The 23,552-nt window shown below is 43.1% G+C and overlaps 2 protein-coding genes across 4 annotated transcripts in view; both read left to right on the top strand.

Moving 5' to 3' along the window:
• LOC123501434 overlaps positions 1 to 23,552 on the top strand; it is a 97,641-nt gene that overhangs the window by 55,247 nt on the left and 18,842 nt on the right. The window lies entirely within an intron of this gene.
• On the top strand, positions 4,475 to 6,311 carry LOC123501435. The gene is made up of 4 exons (XM_045250263.1): positions 4,475 to 4,766; positions 4,875 to 5,036; positions 5,635 to 5,720; positions 5,791 to 6,311. Exons 1-4 carry the CDS (start codon positions 4,490 to 4,492, stop codon positions 5,827 to 5,829), a joined length of 564 nt encoding a protein of 187 aa, XP_045106198.1. The 5' UTR covers positions 4,475 to 4,489; the 3' UTR covers positions 5,830 to 6,311.

Genomic DNA, 23,552 nt, shown 5'->3' with positions numbered 1-23,552 from the left:
CCTTCCCGCCAAGATCAATTCGGCTATCGCGTTTTCGGCTATGGCGCGGCTATTTCGGCCCCAATTGAGCGCGATAGCCAAGGGTTAAGTGTATATATACAGTAAAGTCCCGAGTTACGTCGGTCTCGAGTTACGTCAAACTCGTAGTTACGTCAGTCCACTATAAGGCAATTTAAGATTAAAAGAATTCAAAATTTATATATTGTAAAGCGCGGGATTTATTGTTATTGTTGGTGGTTACCCGTCACACCGCCCGCCTCACGCTTGAATACAATAACACCCTGCCTCAGTTCCACCACACCGTCGCCCCTGGCAAGAGTGTTATCCTACTTCTGCGTTTACTGACTCAAGTTCTTAGTATCTTGCACAATGGCACCAAAGAGAAAACTCCTTAGTGACAGCAGTGATGCTAAGAAAAGGAAAACCATTACGCTACAAGAAAAAGAGGATGTAATTAAAGACATGAGAAGGGAGGCAGCAGCTGTGTGTGAGGGAGTGAAGAAGAAAATGGTAAGCCCGTTACCATGACAACGGGGAGGTTGACGACCTTGAGGGTTCGCGCACCCATCACAACAATAACAACTCCGGAGCCTCGCCTGGGCCACATGACACTCGCATCTCACTTGCACCGTCTGCGCCTGTCGCGCCTGTCTGTTGATCCCTATTGCCCTTTCCTCTTGCATTTCCTGCCCCGCTGCCCACGCTTCTACTCCCACCGCACTGCACTACGCTCCCAGCTGTCGGCCCTGTGCGTCACAATATTCGACCTGCCCACCCTCCTGGTGGCCTCAGGGCCACCCCTCTCGGCAACCTGCAGTCCTTCCTGTTCGTGCCCCTAATCAACAGCAAAAACAAACTTGTGTTTCATATTCCTATATAGTTGTAAATAATATAACAATATAATCTTTAACTTACCTGAATGACCATAAACAATGATTGGTTGAAAACTCGATAATATGCTTTGAAATGTACAGAAACTCGAATTATGTACAAAATTGACTAAAGTCATGTTTCAGGAACGTAACTCTGACGTAAACCGAGACCTTACTGTATATATATATATATATATATATATATATATATATATATATATATATATATATATATATATATACAGTATATATACAGACAACCCCAACTTAACAAAGGTTCACACAACGATATTTCGCTACAACGAAGGTTTCATTTTACTACCATCTGCTCGTTTAATGAACACCAAACTCGCTTTAACGAAGTTTTATCCAGGTAATTTTTTCCAAGTTTGAAACACCCGCCGTATCACGCAAGCTGACAGGCTTTTGAATACACCAGCACCTTTCGTGGACAACACACGCACCACTCACTCCCTCTGTTCAAAATAATAACAGCGTCAGCAGCAGCTCGTCTTCCCTCGCTCAACTTACCACCAAAACGCCCTGCAATGTTGCGTAGTGTTGCTAAGAAGACCAGTAAGTCTCTTACTCTCGAAGTGAATCTGGATATTATTCACAGACATGAGTGAGGTGAGAAAGCTAATAGCATTGCTCGCCACCATCTTAACTCCATCTACTGTCTCTACTATTCTCAAGTCAGCAGACTCTATTTAGAAGGCTGGTGAGACCGTATCTTCCTTGCAAGCTAAAAGAACCACCTGAACTCGTGACTCTACACTGGATGAAATGGAAAGCCTTGTGGAAATGTGGTACATAAGTTTTGTATGTGATACAATGATGCACCCTTTGTTTACATTCCACAGGTTGCTGATTAGTGTCTTTTCTGTTTCACTCTCCCTCCTTTCATAAATTTAAGATCAACAACATTATAAAGTTACGTAGATACATACATTAGTGTACATTATAATGACTTAAACTGCCTAAATATTTAACTTCATAATTTTTACTTGCATTAAACCTTTCACTGTACTATGATGCACTCTCACTTTGTTGATTCTTAATTGAAGCTCAAGTCAGGGGTTTTTAGGAACATAACCCCTTTGTTAAGTGGGGGTTGCCTGTGTATATATATATATATATATATATATATATATATATATATATATATATATATATATATATATATATAGGCAGCCCCAGCTTAATGAAGGGGTTACGTTCCTAAAAAAAATACTTTGTTAAGCGAAACTTTGTTAAGCGAACCGATTATAACAAGTTTAACCCCTGACTTGAACTTCCATTGAGAGTAAACAAAGCAAGAGTGCAGTGAAAGGTTTAATGAAAGTAAAAATTATGAAGTTAAACATTTAGGCAGTTTGTTTTAAGTCATTATAATGTACACTAATGTATGTGTGTAAGTAACTTTATAATGTTGATGATCTTAAATTTATGAAGGGAAGGAGAGTGAAACGAAAAAGACACTAACCGGCAACCTGTGGAATGTAAACAAAGGGCGCATCATTGTATCACATACAAAACTTATGTACCACATTTCCACAAGGCTTTCCATTTTATCCATTGTAGAGTCACGAGTTCAGGTGGTTCTTTTAGCTTGCAAGGAAGATACAGTCTCGCCAGCCTTCTTAATAGAGTCTGCTGACTTGAAAATAGTAGAGACAGTAGTTGGAGTCAAGATGGTGGTGAGCAATGCTATAGTTTTGTTGCCTCTCTCGTGTCTGTGAATAATATCCAGCTTCACTTCGAGAGTAAGAGACTTTCTGGTCTTCTTAGGAATGCTAGGCCACATTGCAGGGCATTTTGGTGGTAAGTTGAGTGAGGGAAGACGAGCTGTTGCTGACACTTATGTTTTGAACTGGGGAGTGAGTGGTGCGCATCTTGATCTTGATCTTGATACTATAGGTGATTCGGGATCACTCCTGAGCCGGGCCTTTGGATCGGCAACTCCTGTAGACGACAAAAAAAGGCACACAGAAAAAAAAAAAAAAAGGAAGAAAAAGGAAACAGGGTCCTTTGCTCTAACTATCTGTACGTCTGGCATGCCACATTCTCTCCAGAAACTCCTTCACCGCCTCAATCATCCTTTCATTCGTTTCTCTACTCAGTCCCAGCAGCACCACCATCCACTCCCTCCCCATCTCCCCCCCCAGATGAGAAACGCCTTGTCGTGGTGGGGGGGCTTGCATGCCCCTGTGACCTGGCGAGCTAGGCTAGAGGGGGCTTAGGCCCCTGCTTTGCCCTTTTGATGGGGAGAGGGCTACCCATGCTAGTAAGGTTGCCAGTGAGGGGCCAGACTAAATAGTTCCTACGTAGGCTGCCAGTGGACAGGAGAGCCACCCGCTGGAGGGATCGCCCAGTAGGGGCCATCCTGTGCTGGATGGTTGGGTGTCCAGGCTGGGATGCTTTGGGAGGGGGATCTCAGCTCTGTCGTGGACAAACATTCGTATCATGTGGGGCTTTTTTTTTAAAACGACTGGTCCGCATGGGGACGAGGTACCCCGTCCACGGCATCCAGCACTCCTTCTCATTGTAGTCCCAGTAGGTGGTCTTCCTTGCCCCTGGAGCCAATCTTTTGTGTAACTGTTTTTTTATGGGAAAACACACAAAACATGCAGGTTCTCGTAAGGTGGCTGACCTGGCCCACGAGACGTCATCTTAGGTCTGAGTAAGGAAGAGGATTCCCCTCCACAAGGGCCTCCCACAGCAGTCTCCTGTTCTGGAAGTTCTTCTGCGGGATGCATTTCTGCTGCATATGACTCCCTTGTGATGGTAAATGTTAATCCATCATTTTCCTATCATGCCTTGCACTTACTTCTCAAGGCGTATGGTACGGTTGTTCGCATTCGACTGGTTTATAAGGACTTTCCTTCTAACCGCTGCTATGTGACGTTTATGTCTTGTGATGAAGCCCGTTTGGCTTATGAACATGTAGCATCTCTGCCCCTTGCCGGCCCTGGCTTTAAAACTGAATTTCTCCAGTCATGTAATATTTCAGACAGTGACATGGATTACATCCCAAATGTTTTTGAAAACTATTTAGAGAATTCAGTTCCTGAGGTCCACCAGAACCCGCCTCCTCGTTGGTTTGTGGCGTACTATAGAAATGGGCGTGGGAACTTCATTCATGCCTCCCGGTATCTTGCCAAAGAAATCGGCACTATTCCTGAGGGGAATCTGAAAAAGTACGGGAAGGGGGTGCTCGTGCGAGCTAAAGATATTACGCAGGCGAGGATGTTACAACATCTCCCATGCCCTACTGATAGCATGTTTGAGACCGTGAAGGCTCATCCTACTTTCAATTATGGTAAAGGTTGTGTGTACAGTCAGGATCTTTACGAATTTTCTGAAGAGGAAATACTGGGTATGTGTCCTAACTCAGTCCAGAAGGTGACTAAGATGAGGAATTCTACCACCATGGTCCTTCTCACCTTCTTTGGTTCCACCCTTCCTGACTGTGTATCTTAGGGTGAGACATTTTGTTTCCTGTCCTCTTCAATGTTTCTCGTGCTACAGCTACGGTCACGGCAAAAGCTCCTGTAAGGAAGCTGCTCGATGTGGTAATTGCTCTGCACTAGATTCACATTCTGAGGAGCATTGCAATGCTGCTGCTTAATGGGCTGCGTTCCGTTGGGGACCGTATGGCGTACAGTATGGCATACTTCCCCCGAATCGGGGGGGACCAGCATACGGCTCGCCTTGCGGAAGCGTGCGGGACCTTGCGCTCCTCGGAGGTGAATGCTTGGCGGTGTCTGGCAACCTTTGTTTATCAACAAACCGCAAAGATGGCCGCCTCTTCACCACTATGCTTTCAGTGTGGGGGCTGCCAACGCTATTTTGATAGCTTATGCGATGTCACAGAACATCAAAAACAATGCGGTAAGTCTGTTATCCCTTGTAGAATGTTGGAATAAGGCAATATGACCAAAATATTAGTATTTATAGCAATAAAAGACGGTGTTATATGTGTCGCATTTCTTCCCACAGACGCTCGGGCACCTACCGCCATGGTAGCTGCTGCTACAGAGGCCCCTCCAGCACCTGTGGCTGCAGGAACAGCCCCTCCAGCACCTGTGGCTGCAGGAACAGCCCCTCCAGCACCTGTGGCTGAGGGAACAGGCCCGGGCCCTGCCACCATGGGAGGTAAAGGTATGTGTTTTAACTCACTCTGGCCATGATACAACGTAGTGCGTCATTGGTACACCACCTACGTTCTCATTTTCTCCAGCCTTTGTGTATTTTTAATTGGTAATTTGTTTAAGAGTGCACAGGGGAGTATTGTAAGGCAGGTATTTTCAGTAATTTTTATGTGTTTTGAATAAATGTAACCTTAAGGGAGTGCTAGGGTACTTATAGGTGAACGTGTCATTGAAAGTTGTTCTACTTCTCTAGTGAGCTTATGTATACTTACTCTTTTCAATAGAGTATAAAGCCTGAAAGTTTACATATTTCCCATACACTGGATATGGTGAAGTTTATGTATGAGTATAGTATTAAAAATAAAACACTCCATTGAGGACAGTCTTTGTTGTTCTCAGTTATGCATTCCATGCTGCAGCTGCACTGCCAAAGCAGTTAGGAGTTAGGCACACATAGGTTCATAGCCAAAGTTAGGTTAGACTAGTGACCTTAATACTATTTGTTTTGTGCCAAAAATGCATTTTTCCTGAATTGTACCTAGACAGCTTTCAGTGCCAATTAGAATGAAATGCCCCTTTCATCTGTCTAACTTGGATTTGTTTTACAGGTTTCTTCTGGCCTATAAATGCTGTCCTCCTCCTCATTGCCACAGTGGGAGATTTGAAGCAAGAATTTGCAAAGGGGACCAGAAAGGTAATGAAAACTAATACTTGTACTCATTGTGTGTATTAGTATGTTGATTCCACTGTGATAAACTGGGCAGGTAATGAAAACTAATACTTGTACTCATTGTGTGTATTAGTATGTTGATTCCACTGTGATAAACTGGGCAGGTAATGAAAACTAATACTTGTACTCATTGTGTGTATTAGTTTGTTGATTCCACTGTGATAAACTGGGCAGGTAATGAAAACTAATACTTGTACTCATTGTGTGTATTAGTATGTTGATTCCACTGTGATAAACTGGGCAGGTAATGAAAACTAATACTTGTACTCATTGTGTGTATTAGTTTGTTGATTCCACTGTGATAAACTGGGCAAGTAATGAAAACTAATACTTGTACTCATTGTGTGTATTAGTTTGTTGATTCCACTGTGATAAACTGGGCAGGTAATGAAAACTAATACTTGTACTCATTGTGTGTATTAGTTTGTTGATTCCACTGTGATTAACTGGGCAGGTAATTAAAAGTTTTTTTTTATGTTTTGTATTTTTATAAAGAAACTTTTTTGTATAAGTTATCATTGTTTTGTACTTGTATTAATATATATTTATACTTTCATACATCTGTCTTACTATAATCCCACTGTACTCTAATTATTTCTGAGTGAAAAGTATCCTTAGTGGTCATGTGGGTTGAGGCGCCGCATTCTGCTACAGTGGAGGTAGTTTGCGGGGCATTTATTCAAACCCAACTACTGTTTCATACATGATTTTAACAGAAATTTAAATATTTTACTAAATATTAACTTTAACCCTCTCAACACGGCATGACTTGAGGCAGAACATGAATATTTTAAGCTTGCTGGGACAAATGAAAGGATATATTAATATTAAGCTTACTGGTCTATGAAAAGAATGTATTTTAAGCTATTTGTCAAAGGCAGGGGGTATTTCAAGCTTGCCCTATTCCTTAAACTATCAAACTGAAAATCCGCTCTTCTTTGTCCGTGCAGAACGGGTTAAATGAAAATATTTTACAATAAGGGTAAGTAATTTAAACTTGTACTTTGACTTAACATGATTACAAATTATCTATTTACATGTGCATGGCCAAGCCAGTGGCTATCTCATCCCTTTTCTGAACTGCCGCAGCACGTGCTTCTCGTGCTGCAACATTATCAACTCCAACATCATGTCCAATTACTTCTAAGTCCTGCTGAATCTCTAAATCTAGGTTTAAGTTTTCCTTCATTAAAATTATATTATGCATCACACAGGCACCAGATATTACTAAAGGGATTCTTTCTACATCAATCATCTCTAACTTCTGTAGCCGCCTAAGTTTTGATTTCAGAAGCCCAAATGCCCTCTCGATGACAACCCTTGAAGTGGAGTGGATATGATTAAAATTAACCTGCCATGGAAGCAAGTGTCCATTGTCTCTATATGGAACTAGCATGTAAGGCTGCAGAGTATAGGCTGAATCTCCTAATAGATGATAATCTTCAGGAAGATTACCATTTTCCAACAGAGTGTAAAGTGGGCTATTTCTAAACACTCTGGCATCATGTACAGAACCAGGCCAACCTGTCAGAATGTTAATGAACCCAAGTTTGGCATCACAAACAGCTTGCAACTGAATGCTAGGAAAACCTTTCCTATTTATGTATGCCTGTCTTTAATGTGACGGCCCTGGGATAGGGATGTGAGTCCCATCAATGGCTCCTATTACTCCAGGCATATTTGTTCTTCTAAAAAAGTCATCAGCCAGTTGTGGAAGCTGATCTCGTGTTGGCCATGCAATGAGAGTACCTCTTATGGCTTTCAGTGCATTGCAGACTTGGAAAAGAACACGGTGAAGAGACGATTTGCCAAGGTCAAACCGATCAGCAACCCCGCAGAATGACTCAATGTTCCCCAGCAGCCACAGCATAACCAACACCTTTTTGGATACAGGAATGATCTTGGCAGGCAGGTGTGGGGCAAGCAGACGGCAGACTTCCTGTCGAGTTAAAATTGCAGTTAATCTTTAATCTATAATTCCAGAAAATATGTCTGTGTCCAAATGGAACATGGCCGCCGATAACACACCAAATGCTTTACCACCATTTAGTTCAAGAATTCAAGAGTCATGTGGACATGAAAATACCTATTAGATGTTATCAGGCACATTGCCAGGGACAACATTTCTAAGTACTGCTAGTACATATGAAAATACATTTTTGACCTAGTTATTCGTCACTATGACCCTGTGCATGAGAGCTCTGATACCTTTGAAGAATAGTTGATTTTTTTTTTTTTGGATATTTTTTTTCACAAATCAAATCTTACTTTGTGATATTGGCAATGTGAAAAGAAGTGATTTGTGATGCATAGCAAGCATATATTGATTAGTACATATTATGAACCTAATTGAAAAATGTGTAATATTTCAGTGAAATGCATCCTGATGCGAATAAATGCTTACATGGGATGCCCATCACTCTGAGTCTTGTGATTGATAAGGAAGGTAGAAAAATTTAACTTTGAAGTAAAGCCAGTTTTGTCTATAATAGGCTAGTCTAAGTTTTAAGTATGAAATGCTTTGGGTTAGGTAAGGTTAATAATCTTCATAGGCAAAAATGTTGGCATACAGACAACGGTGTGATAGCATAACATTATGTGCATAATTCAAGGAAGCTACTGGGCATTCTTGCAATGACCACTGACAATCCAGCATCTTTGTACATAAAGCAAAGCACTGACAGATAGAGCCTCACACATAATTAGTTAATAATTTTGTGTAATACTCATTGTTTTATAAAGGAACTCTAGTGCCTGGTGAAGGCAGGGGGGCCCCAGGGTTTTATTGCAGTTTCTGCCAATACACTATGTATGTTTTTTATTATCATGGTTACTAACATCTCATTATTAGTAATATTTATGACTTTGTCAAGCTGAAAATTATTTCTTGAACTATGTTAGGTTAAGTCAGAGGGGTTGGTGTGGAGTCCATTTTCGAAATTATTTCCAAATGGCTAATGAGTTTAGAAGTGTTAATAATAATAATATGTAAACACTCATAATATTAAAAACCACCAATAGTGTATCGCCTGGAACTTCAATTTGTGTGGGCCCAGCCAATTTCTCTCTATGCATTGTAGGGGGAGGCAGTTGTTAATGACAGCAAGGCTTGGAAATAGTATGTAGGATCTACTATTTCTGTTTCTTATGATGAAAAGATCACATCTATACTAATAGATTTCTTAGTTTATGCAATATATAGGATTGTTTATGCCCAAAACACGACCTCTGTTTTCCTTCAAAGTTGCCGTCTATCACTGCCTCACCCTTTCCACAAATCAATTAACCAAGTTATCCATGTCCTTCACTACTTACTTCAACAGTTTCCCTTTGCATACGAAAGTGTTTCTTGAAGTCTTCCCTGGAGTAAAGAGGCACTATCGTCTCTGCATAGTCCTTGACCCTCACAGGACTTGGCGGCCTATCATCTCCCTCTTCTCCTTGCCTTGGCAGCCTCTCTTCTCCCTCTTTCTCTTGCCTCAGCAATATTTCCTCCTCTCGTGCTAAGAGGAGCTCTGCAGCGTCCAACAGAGGGTCTTCTGCGAGCTCTTGAGCAAGGAGGAGGAGAGCAGAGCTTGGATGGCCATCTTTGTCAACAATACCCGTATGGCTTACGCGTTCCCTTGCGTTCCGTTGGGGGTTGCGGGGGGGGCAGCGTGCTAACTTCCAACGGAACGCAGCCCTGTTTCCACTGCCGTGATGCTCACCAGGTATGTTCCAGGCAATGCCCCAGGTATCGCCTGGAACAGGACATTTTACAGCTTGCTAACACTCAGTTCATCAGCCTAGGTAGCACCCGCCGTGAACTCCTGTACCGCCAGAACGACGGTACTGGTGCGACATCCTATGCTTCACTGGCCGCTCGCTCTTCAGCTGAGTCTGCTGGTCCGAAGACGACAACTCCTGCTACCTCTCGCTCTGTTGGGGTGGGTGGTCCTGTTCATTTGGCCAATAGGTTTGCCCTTTTGTCTGACGACTCAGTTTAGTCACCTACAAGAAGCGACGAGAATAATACGGACTTGACCAAACTAACCCATGTAGTGGATGTCCATTTACCTCCTGTATTGCCTAAGCCTTTGAAGGGCATGACCAAACGGCACCGCGGCTCTGCGGAGTCGATCTATTTAACTCAGCCTAAACAATCACAATCTAAGGTTTCTCCCGGTGCACGTGACCGTGAGTCCTCCAGGGACCGCTCTGCAATGGTAGCTCCAGTAGTTTCTGTCCAGCCTTCTGTGCCGCCCTCCTTCTCTGATCGGGCTTCTTGTGATGAGGACGGTCTTAGCATGGAGACGTCCGATGATATTGTCACAGCCGTCCCTTGTGGACCCGCTGTGTCAAAAAGTGGAGTCCAGCCTGACCCTCGTCCTCCGAGGACCGGTAGGAGTGATGATGGTTCGCATCACTCATCGGCATTCCGAAAGGCAGCAGTCCAACGACCCAGCACATCACAACTCCCGGTGTCTTCTCGTCAATTAATTATTTCTAGTCAGGTGAGTCACGAGCAGCCCCTTCAAAAGGCTTGCCCGTCCACTGCACCTAAATAGTCATCTTCAAGCCTCTACAGTGGAACTGTAGAGGCCTTCACGCCTTGGGGGGGGAACTTCGAGCTTTATTGTCGGAGTTCTCTCCAGCCTGTGTAGCTATACAAGAGACTATGCTTGGTGATAGTACTTATTCTAGTCCTCCTTGCTATCGTGCCTTTTTTAGCACTCCTTTCCCTGACCAGGGCCACCACGGTGGCACAGCTATCCTTATCCGTCAAGACATACCTATTGTCCCCTTGCAACTCAACTCTCCCCTTCAGGTGGTTGCTGTTAAGGTCTTTATGGGATGATCCTACACTATTTGCAGTTTATATCTCCCTCCTCGGCTTCCTGTCTCTAGGGGTGATCTTGATGGCCTGGTGCGTCAGCTGACTCCGCCTTTTCTTTTGTTGGGAGATTTTAACGGCCGTCACCTATTGTGGGATGAAGGTACTAGTAATCCTCGTGGGGTTTTAATCGGTTCTTTTATTGAGGATGAGGGATTGGAGATTTTAAATTCTGGAGATGTCACACATTTCCACAGTCCTACTGGGACTTTTACAGCTATCGATCTTTCTATTTGTACATCTAATTCTTTCCTTGATTTTAATTGGCGGGTCCTACTGGATTTACACGGTAGTGACCACTAGATAAGGCAGATTGGCCTCGATTCACAGACCTTAGCTCTTTTATCCATCCGCTGGCTGACTTTTCTACTTGTGCTGAGGCTGTTGATTATTTTACCAATTTTTTAATTTCTGTAGCGCTTCAGACAATCCCTAGGACGTCAGGTCGCTTTACTAAGCGTCCCGTTCCTTGGTGGAACGCAGCATGCACTAAAGCTATGCAAGAGAAACAGGCAGCTTTCTCTCGTCTCTGGTGACATCATGGGGACCCACAGTGCCTGGAAGCTTTTTGGCGTTGCCAAGCTCAGGTCCGCCGCGTTTTGAAAGAGGCACAAAGAGCCTCTTGGAAAGCTTATGTGTCTTCCATTAATGCCCACACCCCTCTTATGGATGTCTTTAATAAAGTCAGCCAAATTGCTGGGAAGTATTCTGCTCCTCCCCCACCTGTTTTGTTGTCTGCTGGGCGAATGGTGGCTGACCCTAGGACTGTCGCCGTCCTCTTCGTGAAGCACTTTGCTAGTGTTTCCCGGAGGTATCCTGCAGCCCGGGGCACACGTTACCGCCAGAAAATGGAATCTCTCGGCATAAAATTTTCTTCCTCTGGAGGGGAGTCCTATAATGTCTCTTTCTCTGCTTCCGAGTTGCAGACTGCTTTGTCCCAGTGTCATGACTCTTCTCTTGGTCTTGACGACATTCCTTATGCCTTTTTGCGTCACATATCTGACCGGGCTTTTAGCTTTTTATTAAATATATATGATATGATTTGGCATGCCGGTGACTTTCCATCTTCTTGGGCTGTGGCAGTGGTTCTCCCATTTCCGAAGCCTGGGAAAGATCATCTCCAGGCTACGAATTACCGTCCTATATCTTTGACGTGTTGTATTTGTAAAGTGTTAGAAAAGATGGTAAATGTAAGACTCATGTGGTACTTGGAGAGGGGGAAGTACTTGTCATCTGTACAGTATGGCTTCCATAAGATGAGGTCTACTACTGATGCTCTTTTATCCCTGGAGTCCTCTATTTGTGAGGCCTTTGCTAATCACCACCACCAGGTTACTGTATTTTTTGACCTGGAGAAGGCCTATGACAGCTTGGTGTCATAGGATTTTACGTTCCTTGTTCAATTTTGGTCTCCTTGGCCACCTTCCTATTTTTATCCAGCAGTTTTTATCCAGACTTCTTTTATGGGTTCGAGTGGGGAGTGTTCTCTCCGATGCTACTGCTCTAAATGACTGTGTCCCACAGGAAGTATTCTTAGTGTTACGCTATTTGCAGTTGCAATAAATGGTGTTATAGATACTCTACCAGATGGTGTTCACAGCTCTTTATATGTGGACGACATTTGCATCTCGTTTGCTGCTGCTAGGATGTCACTGATTGAGTGAAAGCTCCAACTGGCAATCAGTCGAGTGTCCAGTTGGGCCAACATAAATGGTTTTCGTTTCTCCACCTCAAAGACTGGGTCTATGCATTTTTGTCGTAATCATGGCGTTCATCCAGATCCCGATTTATATTTAGCCAATAGACGCATCTCATGTGTGGAGGCCACTCGATATCTTGGCCTATTGTTTGACAACCTTCTTACTTGGGTCCCCCATTTTCCGTTCTCTTAAAGCGTCTTGCAGGATAGCACTATCCTTTCTTCGGGTTTTAAGTCACACCTCTTGGGGTGTGGACAGGGACATGTTGCTGCTGCTTCACCGTACACTCATACTTCCGAAGCTGGAATACAGCTCTGAGATCTACTTATCTGCAACAGATGCACGACTACGCACGCTTGACCCCGTGCATCATGCTGGGGTCCACTTGGCTACGGGTGCATTTCGGACATCTCCAATACCTTGCCTTCTTGTGGATGCTGGTTTCTGGCCGCTCGACATCCGGCGCCAGTCTTTGATGCTCCGGTGTTGGTTTTGCATTCACCGTTTTCCTGATTCTATCCCTTGTCTGTCAATATTGCTGGTCTCGCGTTCGCAGGCGTATGCCACTCGACCGAGTCTACCTAAACCTTTTGGCCTTCGAGTGGCAAATCTTATGGCAGACTTATCTATTGACCTCACTCCTGTCCTCTCTTTCCGGCTCCCACGAGTTGGTTATTGGCAGCTTCCTGTTGTCATTATGCCTTCCTACCATTGATGGTAAGAAGGATTTACTGCCAGCTCTGTCCCACACACGGTTATTAGAACACTTTTTTATCCATTTTACTGATGGTTCCAAATCCGACGGAGGCGTCGAGTTTAGTGTAGTTTTTCCCTTTTTTTATCGGTGTGGCAGCCTTCCTTCAGTGGCGTCCATTTTTACGGCGGAGCTGTCTGCCATAGTCCTAGCTTTACAGATGATTTTTACTCTCCCTGTTTCGTCTCTTACAATTTTTAGTGACTGTTGCAGTGCTCTTACTGCTCTCTCTTGCACAGTCTCTCTTAATCCTTTGGTTTTATCAGACCTGAAGTGGCTATATCTTCTTACTAAACAAGAATATCGTGATGGGTTCTGTTGGGTCCCTGGTCATGTTGGTGTTCCAGGGAATGAACACGCATACCGCCTCGCTAAAGAGGCAGCAAGTCATGCTCCATCTCCTGCCCCTGTTCCGTTTCGAGAGGTATTTCCTCTAATCCGTGAGGTAATTGCAGCAATTTGGCAGAGGAGATGGCTAACGGGGGTCGCAACCTCGAAAATGGGAGAGATCACTACTTCCTCTATCCCTCAATGGACATACACCCATGTCTGGGATCGCCGTACACAGACTTTATTGGCGCGACTGCATATAGGTCACACGTACCTTACAAATAAGTACCTGTTGACCAGGGACCCTCAACCTTACTGTGATGACTGCCTGGTGCCGCTTACGGTGCGGCACCTACTTGTGGAGTGCCCCAGTTTTACTGACTTAAGACACCGTTACCTCTACCGCTGTCGCGGTAGAGATAGCGGTATCTATTATATCTCTAAGGTCCTTGGACCAGAGTGCCTGGCCAAGGGTCATGATGTTTTCAGGTTTTTGGGAGAAGCGGGTCTTCTCCCAAACCTGTGAATTTTATTTTATTTTCTAAATGTATTTTAATGTTTAATATAGTTTTTATTTATTTATTTATTTTAATTTTTTTTTTTTAGTTAACCTTTAATTTTATCGTTTTTACCTGCTTTGAGTTATTTTATAAGTTTTTTATCCCCTTTTAGTCTACTTCGCAATTTTACTGCGGCGCCAGATGCTCTTGCGGCGCCTACCTTTAAATCCGCCCCCCCCTCCCCGTCTTTTCCACTCTTCCGTTCCTATTATGCCCTAACTCAGTCAACACCATTTGCATCATCTCATACCTGTCTCTGGCATACTTCACACACTCCAGCATCACATGCTCCACCGTCTCGTCCTCTCCCGAGTCACACATCTGGCACACTTTGCTATGGGATTCAGACCACCTGTAACTCCTTGCATTCACATCCATACACTGTGCCCTAGCTTTGAAGAGAAGATCACCACCCAGGCTTCCATCGTACCACCTCTCATACATCTGGGCCTCTTTCACCTTGTACCGTTCCAGAGTAGTCTTTCGTTCCATCCCATTCCTCCACTCATTCAGTCCCATACTCTTCACATCTCTGTCTATCTCACTCTTCCATTTCCTCGTGTCTCATTCTGTTCCTCTTGTCACGACCCATTCCAGCTCATTCTGATTCACCCCAGCCATAAGCGGATCTAGAGAGGTTTTCTGGGGGGGGCCAATGAGGATAGGGGCGTTTTTATTCTAGCGAGAGGAATTGGCGAGCGAAGCGAGCCCTATCAGCTGGGGGGTTCCCAGCCCCCCCGAGAAAATTTTGAGATTTTGAGCTATTTTATGTGTTTTTTGGAGCCACCTGAGCAATGGCTCTCAGAAAAAATCCTGTGTTTCAACAATAATTTTTTTGCTATTTAGAAATGTCATTTAGTATTTGTTCACAAGAAAATTGCAATAGGTCAAATAAAATACTTTCTAATTCAAAATATTTATAGAAATAAATATCAATCATAATCAATGTACATTTAAGAAATAAATAATCATTTTACTTGCAAGTTTTATACTTTCAAAGACTAGATATATCATGACTTTCCCTAGTTATTATATAATTTCAAGGATTAAATAGATCTTGGTTTTCTACTTTTCTCTAGTTATTATAAAATGAACTACATTGAAAATGGACTAGAATTGTAACATAGAGTTTCCTTTCTCCTTATTAACACAACCAAACCAAACTGAAATTAAATCAAAATCTCTTCTAGAATCTGGACTTCAAAGCAAATATATACAAAAATTTTATGAGCAACAAGTCAGCAATGAATTTGGGTGTCATCACTCTCATGAAGCCTCTATAAAGTAAATGCTAATTTCCTTTGAGCAGACATGGAAAATCTGTCTATTACTGCTTCTGTAGAAGGAAGACGAGTTCGGTGAGTTTGAAGCAGAACTAGAGCCTCAATCTCTCTTCAGACATTGTGCTTCTGATAGCAGAGCACGTCGGTCAACCTTGCTGAACATCCTCTCTGCCTCACAAGTTGACACAGGAAGTGTGGCCAAGAGAGTTAGTAGAGTCATCATATTGGGAAATACCCCTTCCATACCCTTACACTCGTTGATTGTTGCCACTGCTGTTGTTGGTTTTTTCTCACATGATGACCAATGTCTCTGCCAAATCTTGAACTCATCTCTTACATAAGATTCTATGGGATTGGTTTTCATCAGCGAGACATATTTGGCATATGCAGGTTGTACATCATCCCATGACTTGTCACACACAAAACTAGGAATGAGAGAGCTCAGTCCAGCAGACAGTTCAGTGTGCTTACCAAACCTTTCACTGAAATCTCTGAGTACAGCATCAAGAGCTGGAATGTACACATTGATTCTGAAATATGAGTTAGTGTCTTCAGTGGATGCTCCTGTGCTTGATAAATGCATCTAGATGGAAGACGGGGTTTCTTTACTTCAACTCCCAGTTTCTCTGCTGTGCACTCAATATCTTTGAAAATCTCTGCAAAGGATGTTTCACTGCTTTCACGCATAGACTGTAGCTCACACTTTGTTGCATTCAGTAGCTTTAATGCTTGGGTGATATCACCACCTTTTACTTGAAGTGCAGCACACAATGGTCTCATAACTGATGATATAACTTGAAGGCAAGCCAATGAGACTAATGTTTCTGTTCTTTCTAAGGAAGCTAGAAGACTGCTGGCTTTGGAACTGGCTTCTCTGTCTGCCCATGTCATCATCTCATGAAGTGCAGAGACTATAGTAGATAGGCATTTCCAGAAGCGGGAAACTGCTGTGTGTCTTTCCACAAAGCGAGTGGTACACAGAGTTAGGAGATTAATGTTGTCACATTCACTTTCTTCTCCATGTTTCTTGAGCAAAGTAACACGTTTGGCACTGCTGTTAAAATGGTTGATCACAGCTGCCATTATGTCATGTGCATTTCTGATTGCGGGAATTGTTAAACACTTTGAGCAAGAGAGGTTAGTTGCATGTGAGACACAGTGAAAATAATCGGCAAATGGGGCTGATTCCTTCACAATCGTAGCTGCACCAGATACCATGCTTGACAGTGAAGCTGCTCCATCATAACCTTGCCCAACACAGCGTTTGACATCCAGGGTTGCTTTATTAATTTCAGAGAGTATTATTTTGCCAAGAGTAACTCCATCTAACTTGACTTCATTCCCATCGACTGGACTTAACACATCTGCTGCCCTTTCAAAAGCGTCCACCACAGCAAAAGGATCCTCTTGCACAACATAGTTTCTATCAGCAGTAAATTTTACATACCGTGCCACAACAACCATTTGTTCTCTTGTCTGACGATCTGTTGACTCATCCACCAGTATGCTCCAATACTCAGCTGAGTTAACATCACGGATAATATCCTCCTTGAGAAGGCTGCACATTGTAGTGAGTAACTGATTTTGTATTGTCTTGCTGATGTATGTTGGCTTGTGGATTTTACAGTTTCTGATGTGTTGTTCAAAAGCCTGATCTCCAGCTTCTATTCTATACCTCAACAAGTGTCTAAAGTTTCCATCATTTTCTGAGTTTATGACATTACCATTCTGTAACAACAGATGTCCATCATCTCTATTTTGTACTGCACAAAGTTGAAGGAGTGGTATGACTGTGCGCAAGATGTTGCGATTTTTCTCTACTTCTGCCAGCCTCTGTGAACACAACTGATTTCCTATATCTTGGGATGGATTTTTCATCACCTTGAGGAAATTAGCTGCATGCTCACTGCACTGCAAGTGGAAATTGCTGCTTGCATGCCGTGATAGGTCACCAGTCTGCCCAGTCAGATCAGCAAAGTTGGTCAGTGGTGTTCTCACTAAGTGGCCCATTTTCTGTGCACCTGTGTGACCACCTTCATCAGTAGTTTTGAACAATACGCAGACAGCACACCAAGCACCTTTATGAAGAGGATGATGGCTAACAGCCAACCACTTGTATGTTTCCATGTGTTTCGTGTTCAGTGACCTTGGTCTTACCTCTCCCTTTTTCTTGTGAAAGGATACAGGAAAATCAGTCTTAACTTTTGGCTGCCATCTGTTTTGCATATAGTACTGCTTAGTGATATTTGACATCTTACCATCCTTTAACATTTGTAACGCACACCCAATGTCATTTTTAGGCAATCCATGTGGTAGAGCAATGTTAAAGTTTTGTTCATCAGTTTGTTCCTTCAATACTGGGACACTGCTACCCACGAATGATGAAGTAGATGGTAATTGATAATCATTTGTTGAAACTTTGTCACTGGAAGTATCTATCGATGATGATGGGAGAGGATTGTTTAGATTAGGAGGGTCATTGTCAGCTCCTTGTGCCTCTGGGAAGGTGGTTTCTGCCGAGCACGAAGACGAAGTTCTTGAACCACTGCCAGAATTATCAGTTGTAGGACTCAGCTCCTTGACAGGTACAGATTTAGGGTTTCCAGAACCAGTGCTAGTACCTCCTACCATGAAACTGGTAATAGACTGACAGCCTCTGGCAGATGAATGCATGAGCTTCTGCGCCTTTACCCGTCTGTTCCCAGCTCCAGATTGTTTCTTCTTATTACTACTCATGATGACAACAGCTCAGTCACTCAGTGCAAATCCCATTGAAGTATGATCCCGCCAAAGCTCTGAAAACACAAAGGAATGAATGTCATGCAACAAAAGATTTAAAGAGGAGGAGTCTATTTCGTCTGTAGTCAACTTTGTCTTCCTTCAGCTTCCTTTATTGACTTCCTTCGTGGCATAGCTTTATACTATTTCTTTTTATAACAAATTAGTAAGACTAACATGTTCGAAATTATAAATCAATAACCTAGTATGTACACTAGAGTTAATAAAATCATGCATACAAACTCTGCCACAAAAACGAACACTCAGTTGTTGTGCGTTCCAGCATGCCTAATGCAGTTTTGAACTTCATATAAATAAAAATAAGAGTAGGCCTAGTAGCCTACAGCTGCACATTCATCATTATCATAATATAGGAGAAGCCGGGGTAATTATTAGTGCAGTCGGTACTAACCTTAAAAATGAGTAGAAACTTGCCGAGAGGGGAGAACTGTAGAAGTTAGTGGTCATTGGCGGCTAAGTGGCTGCCCGCTAGACAACCAACATGGAAGCTGAACGCCGACGAATGACTGGCAGGCTGGCAGCTTGCTGCTCAGCTGATTTATTATTAAAAGATTTGACATCTCTCACGATTATCGCTTAATTTGGTCGCTAAATCAAATTAGTATTAGAATGCAGAATGCATCCTATTCCTTGGCAACCAAGAAATATTATGCATTTCAATTTCAATTGTAATTTCCAGGGACATTGTGGAGAAAATGGGGAATCTGACCCACTGAATTGCAAGGTTGGCCTCTTAGGGGCGCCAATCAAGCTTCTGGGGGGGGCCATGGCCCCCATGGCCCCCCCCTAAATCCGCCTATGACCCCAGCCATTCTCACTGCCCACCCAACCTGTAGACTATTCCTCTCTGTCATTCTCATACACCTTTTCCTCCATTTGCTTCCACTTACACTCCACAGATACACCTTCCTTGCTATTCTTGCATCATCCATTCTCTCAAGCGTAATCTTGTACTTAAGTGTCGGTTTTATAAGTCTTTCCCTAAAAGAGCTCCATCCCATATCCCCTCTTAAGGCTTCTACTGCCGTGTACCTTGGTGCATTCAGTGCCAGCCTAGCTACTCTACACTGCCCCACATCTAACTTGTCAATTTCACTCTCGTTCCATGCAATCACATCCATACCATACATTATACTGGGGACAGCCACACTCTTCCACACTTCTCTCAGCACGTCATACTTACTTGTTCTCATCCTTGCCACGCCTCCTAAACGGCCCACCCACTGGTTCACCAAGCTTATTTTTTCATTCTTTGACTTTTCACACCCATTTGGACTCATCCACATCCCTAAGTACTTGTATTCTTGTGTCTGCTTCAACTCATTCTCTCCCAACCTCCATGCTGCATTACATTCATCCTCCGACCTATTCACAATCATCACCTTACTCTTCTCACTATTAAAGCTAACTCCAAAATCTCTTCCATACCCATCAACCACATCCAGCTGACTTTGCAGCTCCTCTGCTGACTCACTCATAAACACTACGTCATCTGCATAAAGAAGCTCACCTATCTTATCATTCCCCACATGTTGTCCACGAGAGGCTTGATCTTGATCTTGATTTTACAGGTGTCCCAGGATTTCTCCTAAGGCAGGTCTTAGTATCGGCAGCTCCTGGTGTATTCAAAAGCCTGTCGGCTTGCGTGATACGGCGGAGCTTTTAAACTTGGAAAAAATTACCTGGATAAAACTTCGTTAAAGCGAGTTTGGTGTTCGTTAAACGAACAGATGGTAGTAAAATGAAACCTTCGTTGTAGCGAAATTTCGTTGTTGCTGTATATATATTATATAGTGATCCCTTGTTTATCGCAGTTAATGGATACCAGAATCCCCTGCAAAAGGTGAAAAACCACGGAGTAGAATTTGCCCCCCTAGGAATTTTGGTGTATGTGTATGTGGGTACCAGAATGCTTGAAATATGTAAACAGTATATATACTTTACATATACAGTATTTTACTTAAATCATTTTAATTATAAAACCTTATACAGTAGTTATACATTCACTCTCTCTCTCTCTCTCTCTCTCTCTCTCTCTCTCTCTCTCTCTCTCTCTCTCTCTCTCTCTCTCTCTCTCTCTCTCTCTCTTACCCCCCATCTCACACGATACATAACACTCACCCTCTTCTGCCCTATCTAATCATATGCAAAACTTTCACTTATTTCAGTGATGGTCATCATCTTCCTCTTCCTCTTGGGTTCACTAGAGGAAGTTTTCGCAGGGGCACAGGGCTTAGGCGGCATTGTAAGGGCTTAACGAATCACTACTTAAACAAAAAAAGTTGTCGTGAACACAACACTAAAATACAGTATGCGAGACAGTCAACAGCGTGGATGAGACTGGCAAGATACAACCAATGGCCATGGAATAGAAGATCGACCTACGAGGCATTCTAAATGGATCTAATATGCGCATCCGTGGCGTCAGCGGGTTCACAAGTAGTCAGAGCGGGTATGTTGGTTCAGTTAGCAAGCTGCCTGGTAGGTATTCACATGCTTCTCTCTCTCCCATTCTCTCTCTGTTCTGCGCCAACATCGGTCACAATGCCGAGTTGTGCAGTGCGTGACTGTTTTAATTATCAGTAGTATATAACATGTAGTATGTAGTATGTGATAAATTAAAACCTTTATTATTTTTCTAGTAATTTTGCACCTTAAGACATTAGTAAATTTTTGATGTTTAGTTATTGAGAAGTAAATTTCTGATGTCTAGTTATTGAGAGGTCCCCATTCAGTTACTTGTGTAGATATAAATAACCTCAGTTATATATGTAACGTAAAAATTAAATAATGATAATAATAATAATAATAATAACGAAGATAGCAACACTATATTAATATTAATAATAATAAGAGCAAAAGTTTAATGATATTAATAACAATAATGATAATAATAATAATAATAACAATAATTAATAAGCAAGAGTATTGAGATCATTAAATATGATAATGATACAACGGTCAAAGAGAGAGAGAGAGAGAGTGGTCAAAGGGAGATAAAAGAGAATGCTCTGACAGTTGAGAGAGAGAGAGAGAGAGAGAGAGAGAGAGAGAGAGAGAGAGAGACTTGCTGGCAAGCAGAGTGTGTGGGGCAGTAATAGGAGGCAGAGAAGCCTTCACAAAACTTGTCTCCTATGCCAGGTAAGTATGATTTGCTCAGCGGGCAGAGGGAGAGTGTGAGGTTTTCATGCAAGAAAGACACGTCCTGGGAGGAAGCTCCCCTGTTGGTGAACCTGCTGACGTCACTATGATGTCAGCAGGTTCACCCCCTTAGAGCTGCACGACCTTCTATTCTATGGGACTTGGATACAACAAGGGAAGATGTTGGGTGAGGCTGCATGTATAAAAACCGCGAAACAGTGAAGCCGTGAAAGTCGAACCGCGAAATAGCGAGGGAACACTGTGTATATATATATATATATATATATATATATATATATATATATATATATATATATATATATATATTTATATATATATACAGTAAGGTCTCGGTTTACGTCAGAGTTACGTTCCTGAAACATGACGTAAGTCGATTTCGTACGTAACTCGAGTTTCCGTACATTTCAAAGCATATTATCGAGTTTTCAACCAATCATTGTTTATGGTCATTCAGGTAAGTTAAAGGTTATATTGTTATATTATTTACAACTATGTAGGAATATGAAACACAAGCTTGTTTTTGTTGTTGATTAGGGCCACGACGCGAAGACTGCAGGTTGCCGAGAGGGGTGGACGCCTGAGTCCGCCAGGAGGGTGGGCAGGTCGAATGTGGTGACGCCCACAGGGCGGACAGCTGGGAGCGTAGTGCAGTGCGGTGGGAGTAGAAGCGTGGGCAGCGGGGCATGAAATGCAATAGGAAAGGGCAATATGGATCAGCAGACAGGCGCAGACGGTGCAAGTGAGCTGCGAGTGTCGTGTGGCCCAGGCGAAGGCTCCGGAGTTGTCATTGTTGTGATGGGTGTGCGAGCCCTCAAGGTCGTCAACCTCCCCGTTGTCATGATAATGGGCTTCCCATTTTCTTCTTCCCTCCCTCACACACAGCTGCTGCCTCCCTTCTCATGTCTTTTAATTACGTCCTCTTTTTCTTGTAGCATAATGGTTTTCCTTTTCTTAGCATCACTGCTGTCACTAAGAAGTTTTCTCTTTGGTGCCATTGAGCAAGATACTAAGAACTTGAGTCAGTAAACGCAGAAGTAGGATAACACTCTTGCCAGGGGCGATGGTGTGGTGGAACTGAGGCAGGGTGTTATTGTATTCAAGCGTGAGGTGGGCGGTGTGGCGGGCAACCACCAACAATAACAATAAATCCCACACTTTACGATTTATAAATTTTTTATTTTTTTTAATCTTAAATTGCCTTATAGTGGACTGACGTAACTACGAGTTTGACGTAACTCGAGACCGATGTAACCCGGGACTTTACTGTATATACAGGCAACCCCCACTTACAGAAGGTTCACACAGCGAAATTTCAGTACAACGAAGGTGTCCTTTTACTACCATCTGCTCGTTTAACGAACACCAAACTCGCGTTAACAAAATTTTATTCAGGTAATTTTTTCCAAGTTTGAAAACCCTGCCGTATGATGCAAGCTGACAGGCTTTTGAATACATCAACACCTCTTGTGGACAATATGCACACCACTCGCTCCCCCTAGTTCAAAACAATAAAAGTGTCAGCAGCACCTCGTCTTCCCTTGCTCTACATGCCACCAAAACGCCGTGCAATGTCGCCTAGCATTGTTAAGACCAGGTAGTCTCTTACTCTCAAAGTGAAGCTGGATTTTATTCACAGACACGAGAGAGGCGAGAAAACTAATATCATTGCCTCCCACCATGGCTTGACTCCACCTACTGTCTACCATTTTCTAGTCAGCAGACTGTATTAAGAAGGCTGGTGAGATCATATCTTCCTTGCAAGCTAAAAGAACCACCTGAACTCATGACTCTACAATGGATAAAATGGAAAGCCTTGTGGAAAAGTGGTACATAAGTTTTGTATATGATACATGGCGGTAGCTACTGAGGTATATCAGAGTGTGATTGAGTGCGTGAAAGAGAGTGTTGAGGTGGGATTGGGAGAGTTTGTTGTTTGTAAGATGTGTGGGCATGACAGGAAGGTCGTTGACTTTTCTGAGTGTATGGTGTGTAGGCTCAAGAGCGAGAATTTAGTTCTTTCTCTTGAGCACCGAGAATTGCGAGAGGAAATCAGAAAGCTAAGTGAGGGGAAAAGTGCGAACGAAGTTCTCATCTTTGAATTGAAAGAGGAGGTTAAGAGGCTTGGGGAGGCAGTGGAAAAAATTAGGCAGGAGATCAGTGTTAGGCCGAAGGTTGGACCTTCTGAGGGCGACAGGGTGGCTTGGCCCTCTGTCGGGAAGAGCAGAGTGGGAAGAGGGAGCAGGCGAGCCAGACTGGGAAAGATAGTAGTCAGGATGGGCAGAGATGGCAGGTTGCGAGGGAAGGAAAGCGGAGGCAGTTAGGGAGGATAGGACTA

This window comes from Portunus trituberculatus, chromosome 9 (assembly GCF_017591435.1).
Source record: "Portunus trituberculatus isolate SZX2019 chromosome 9, ASM1759143v1, whole genome shotgun sequence".
NCBI classification, from domain to species: Eukaryota; Metazoa; Arthropoda; class Malacostraca; order Decapoda; family Portunidae; genus Portunus; species Portunus trituberculatus.
Note: the sequence above shows the minus strand (reverse complement) of the source record. Positions and strands in the feature narration are given on the sequence as shown.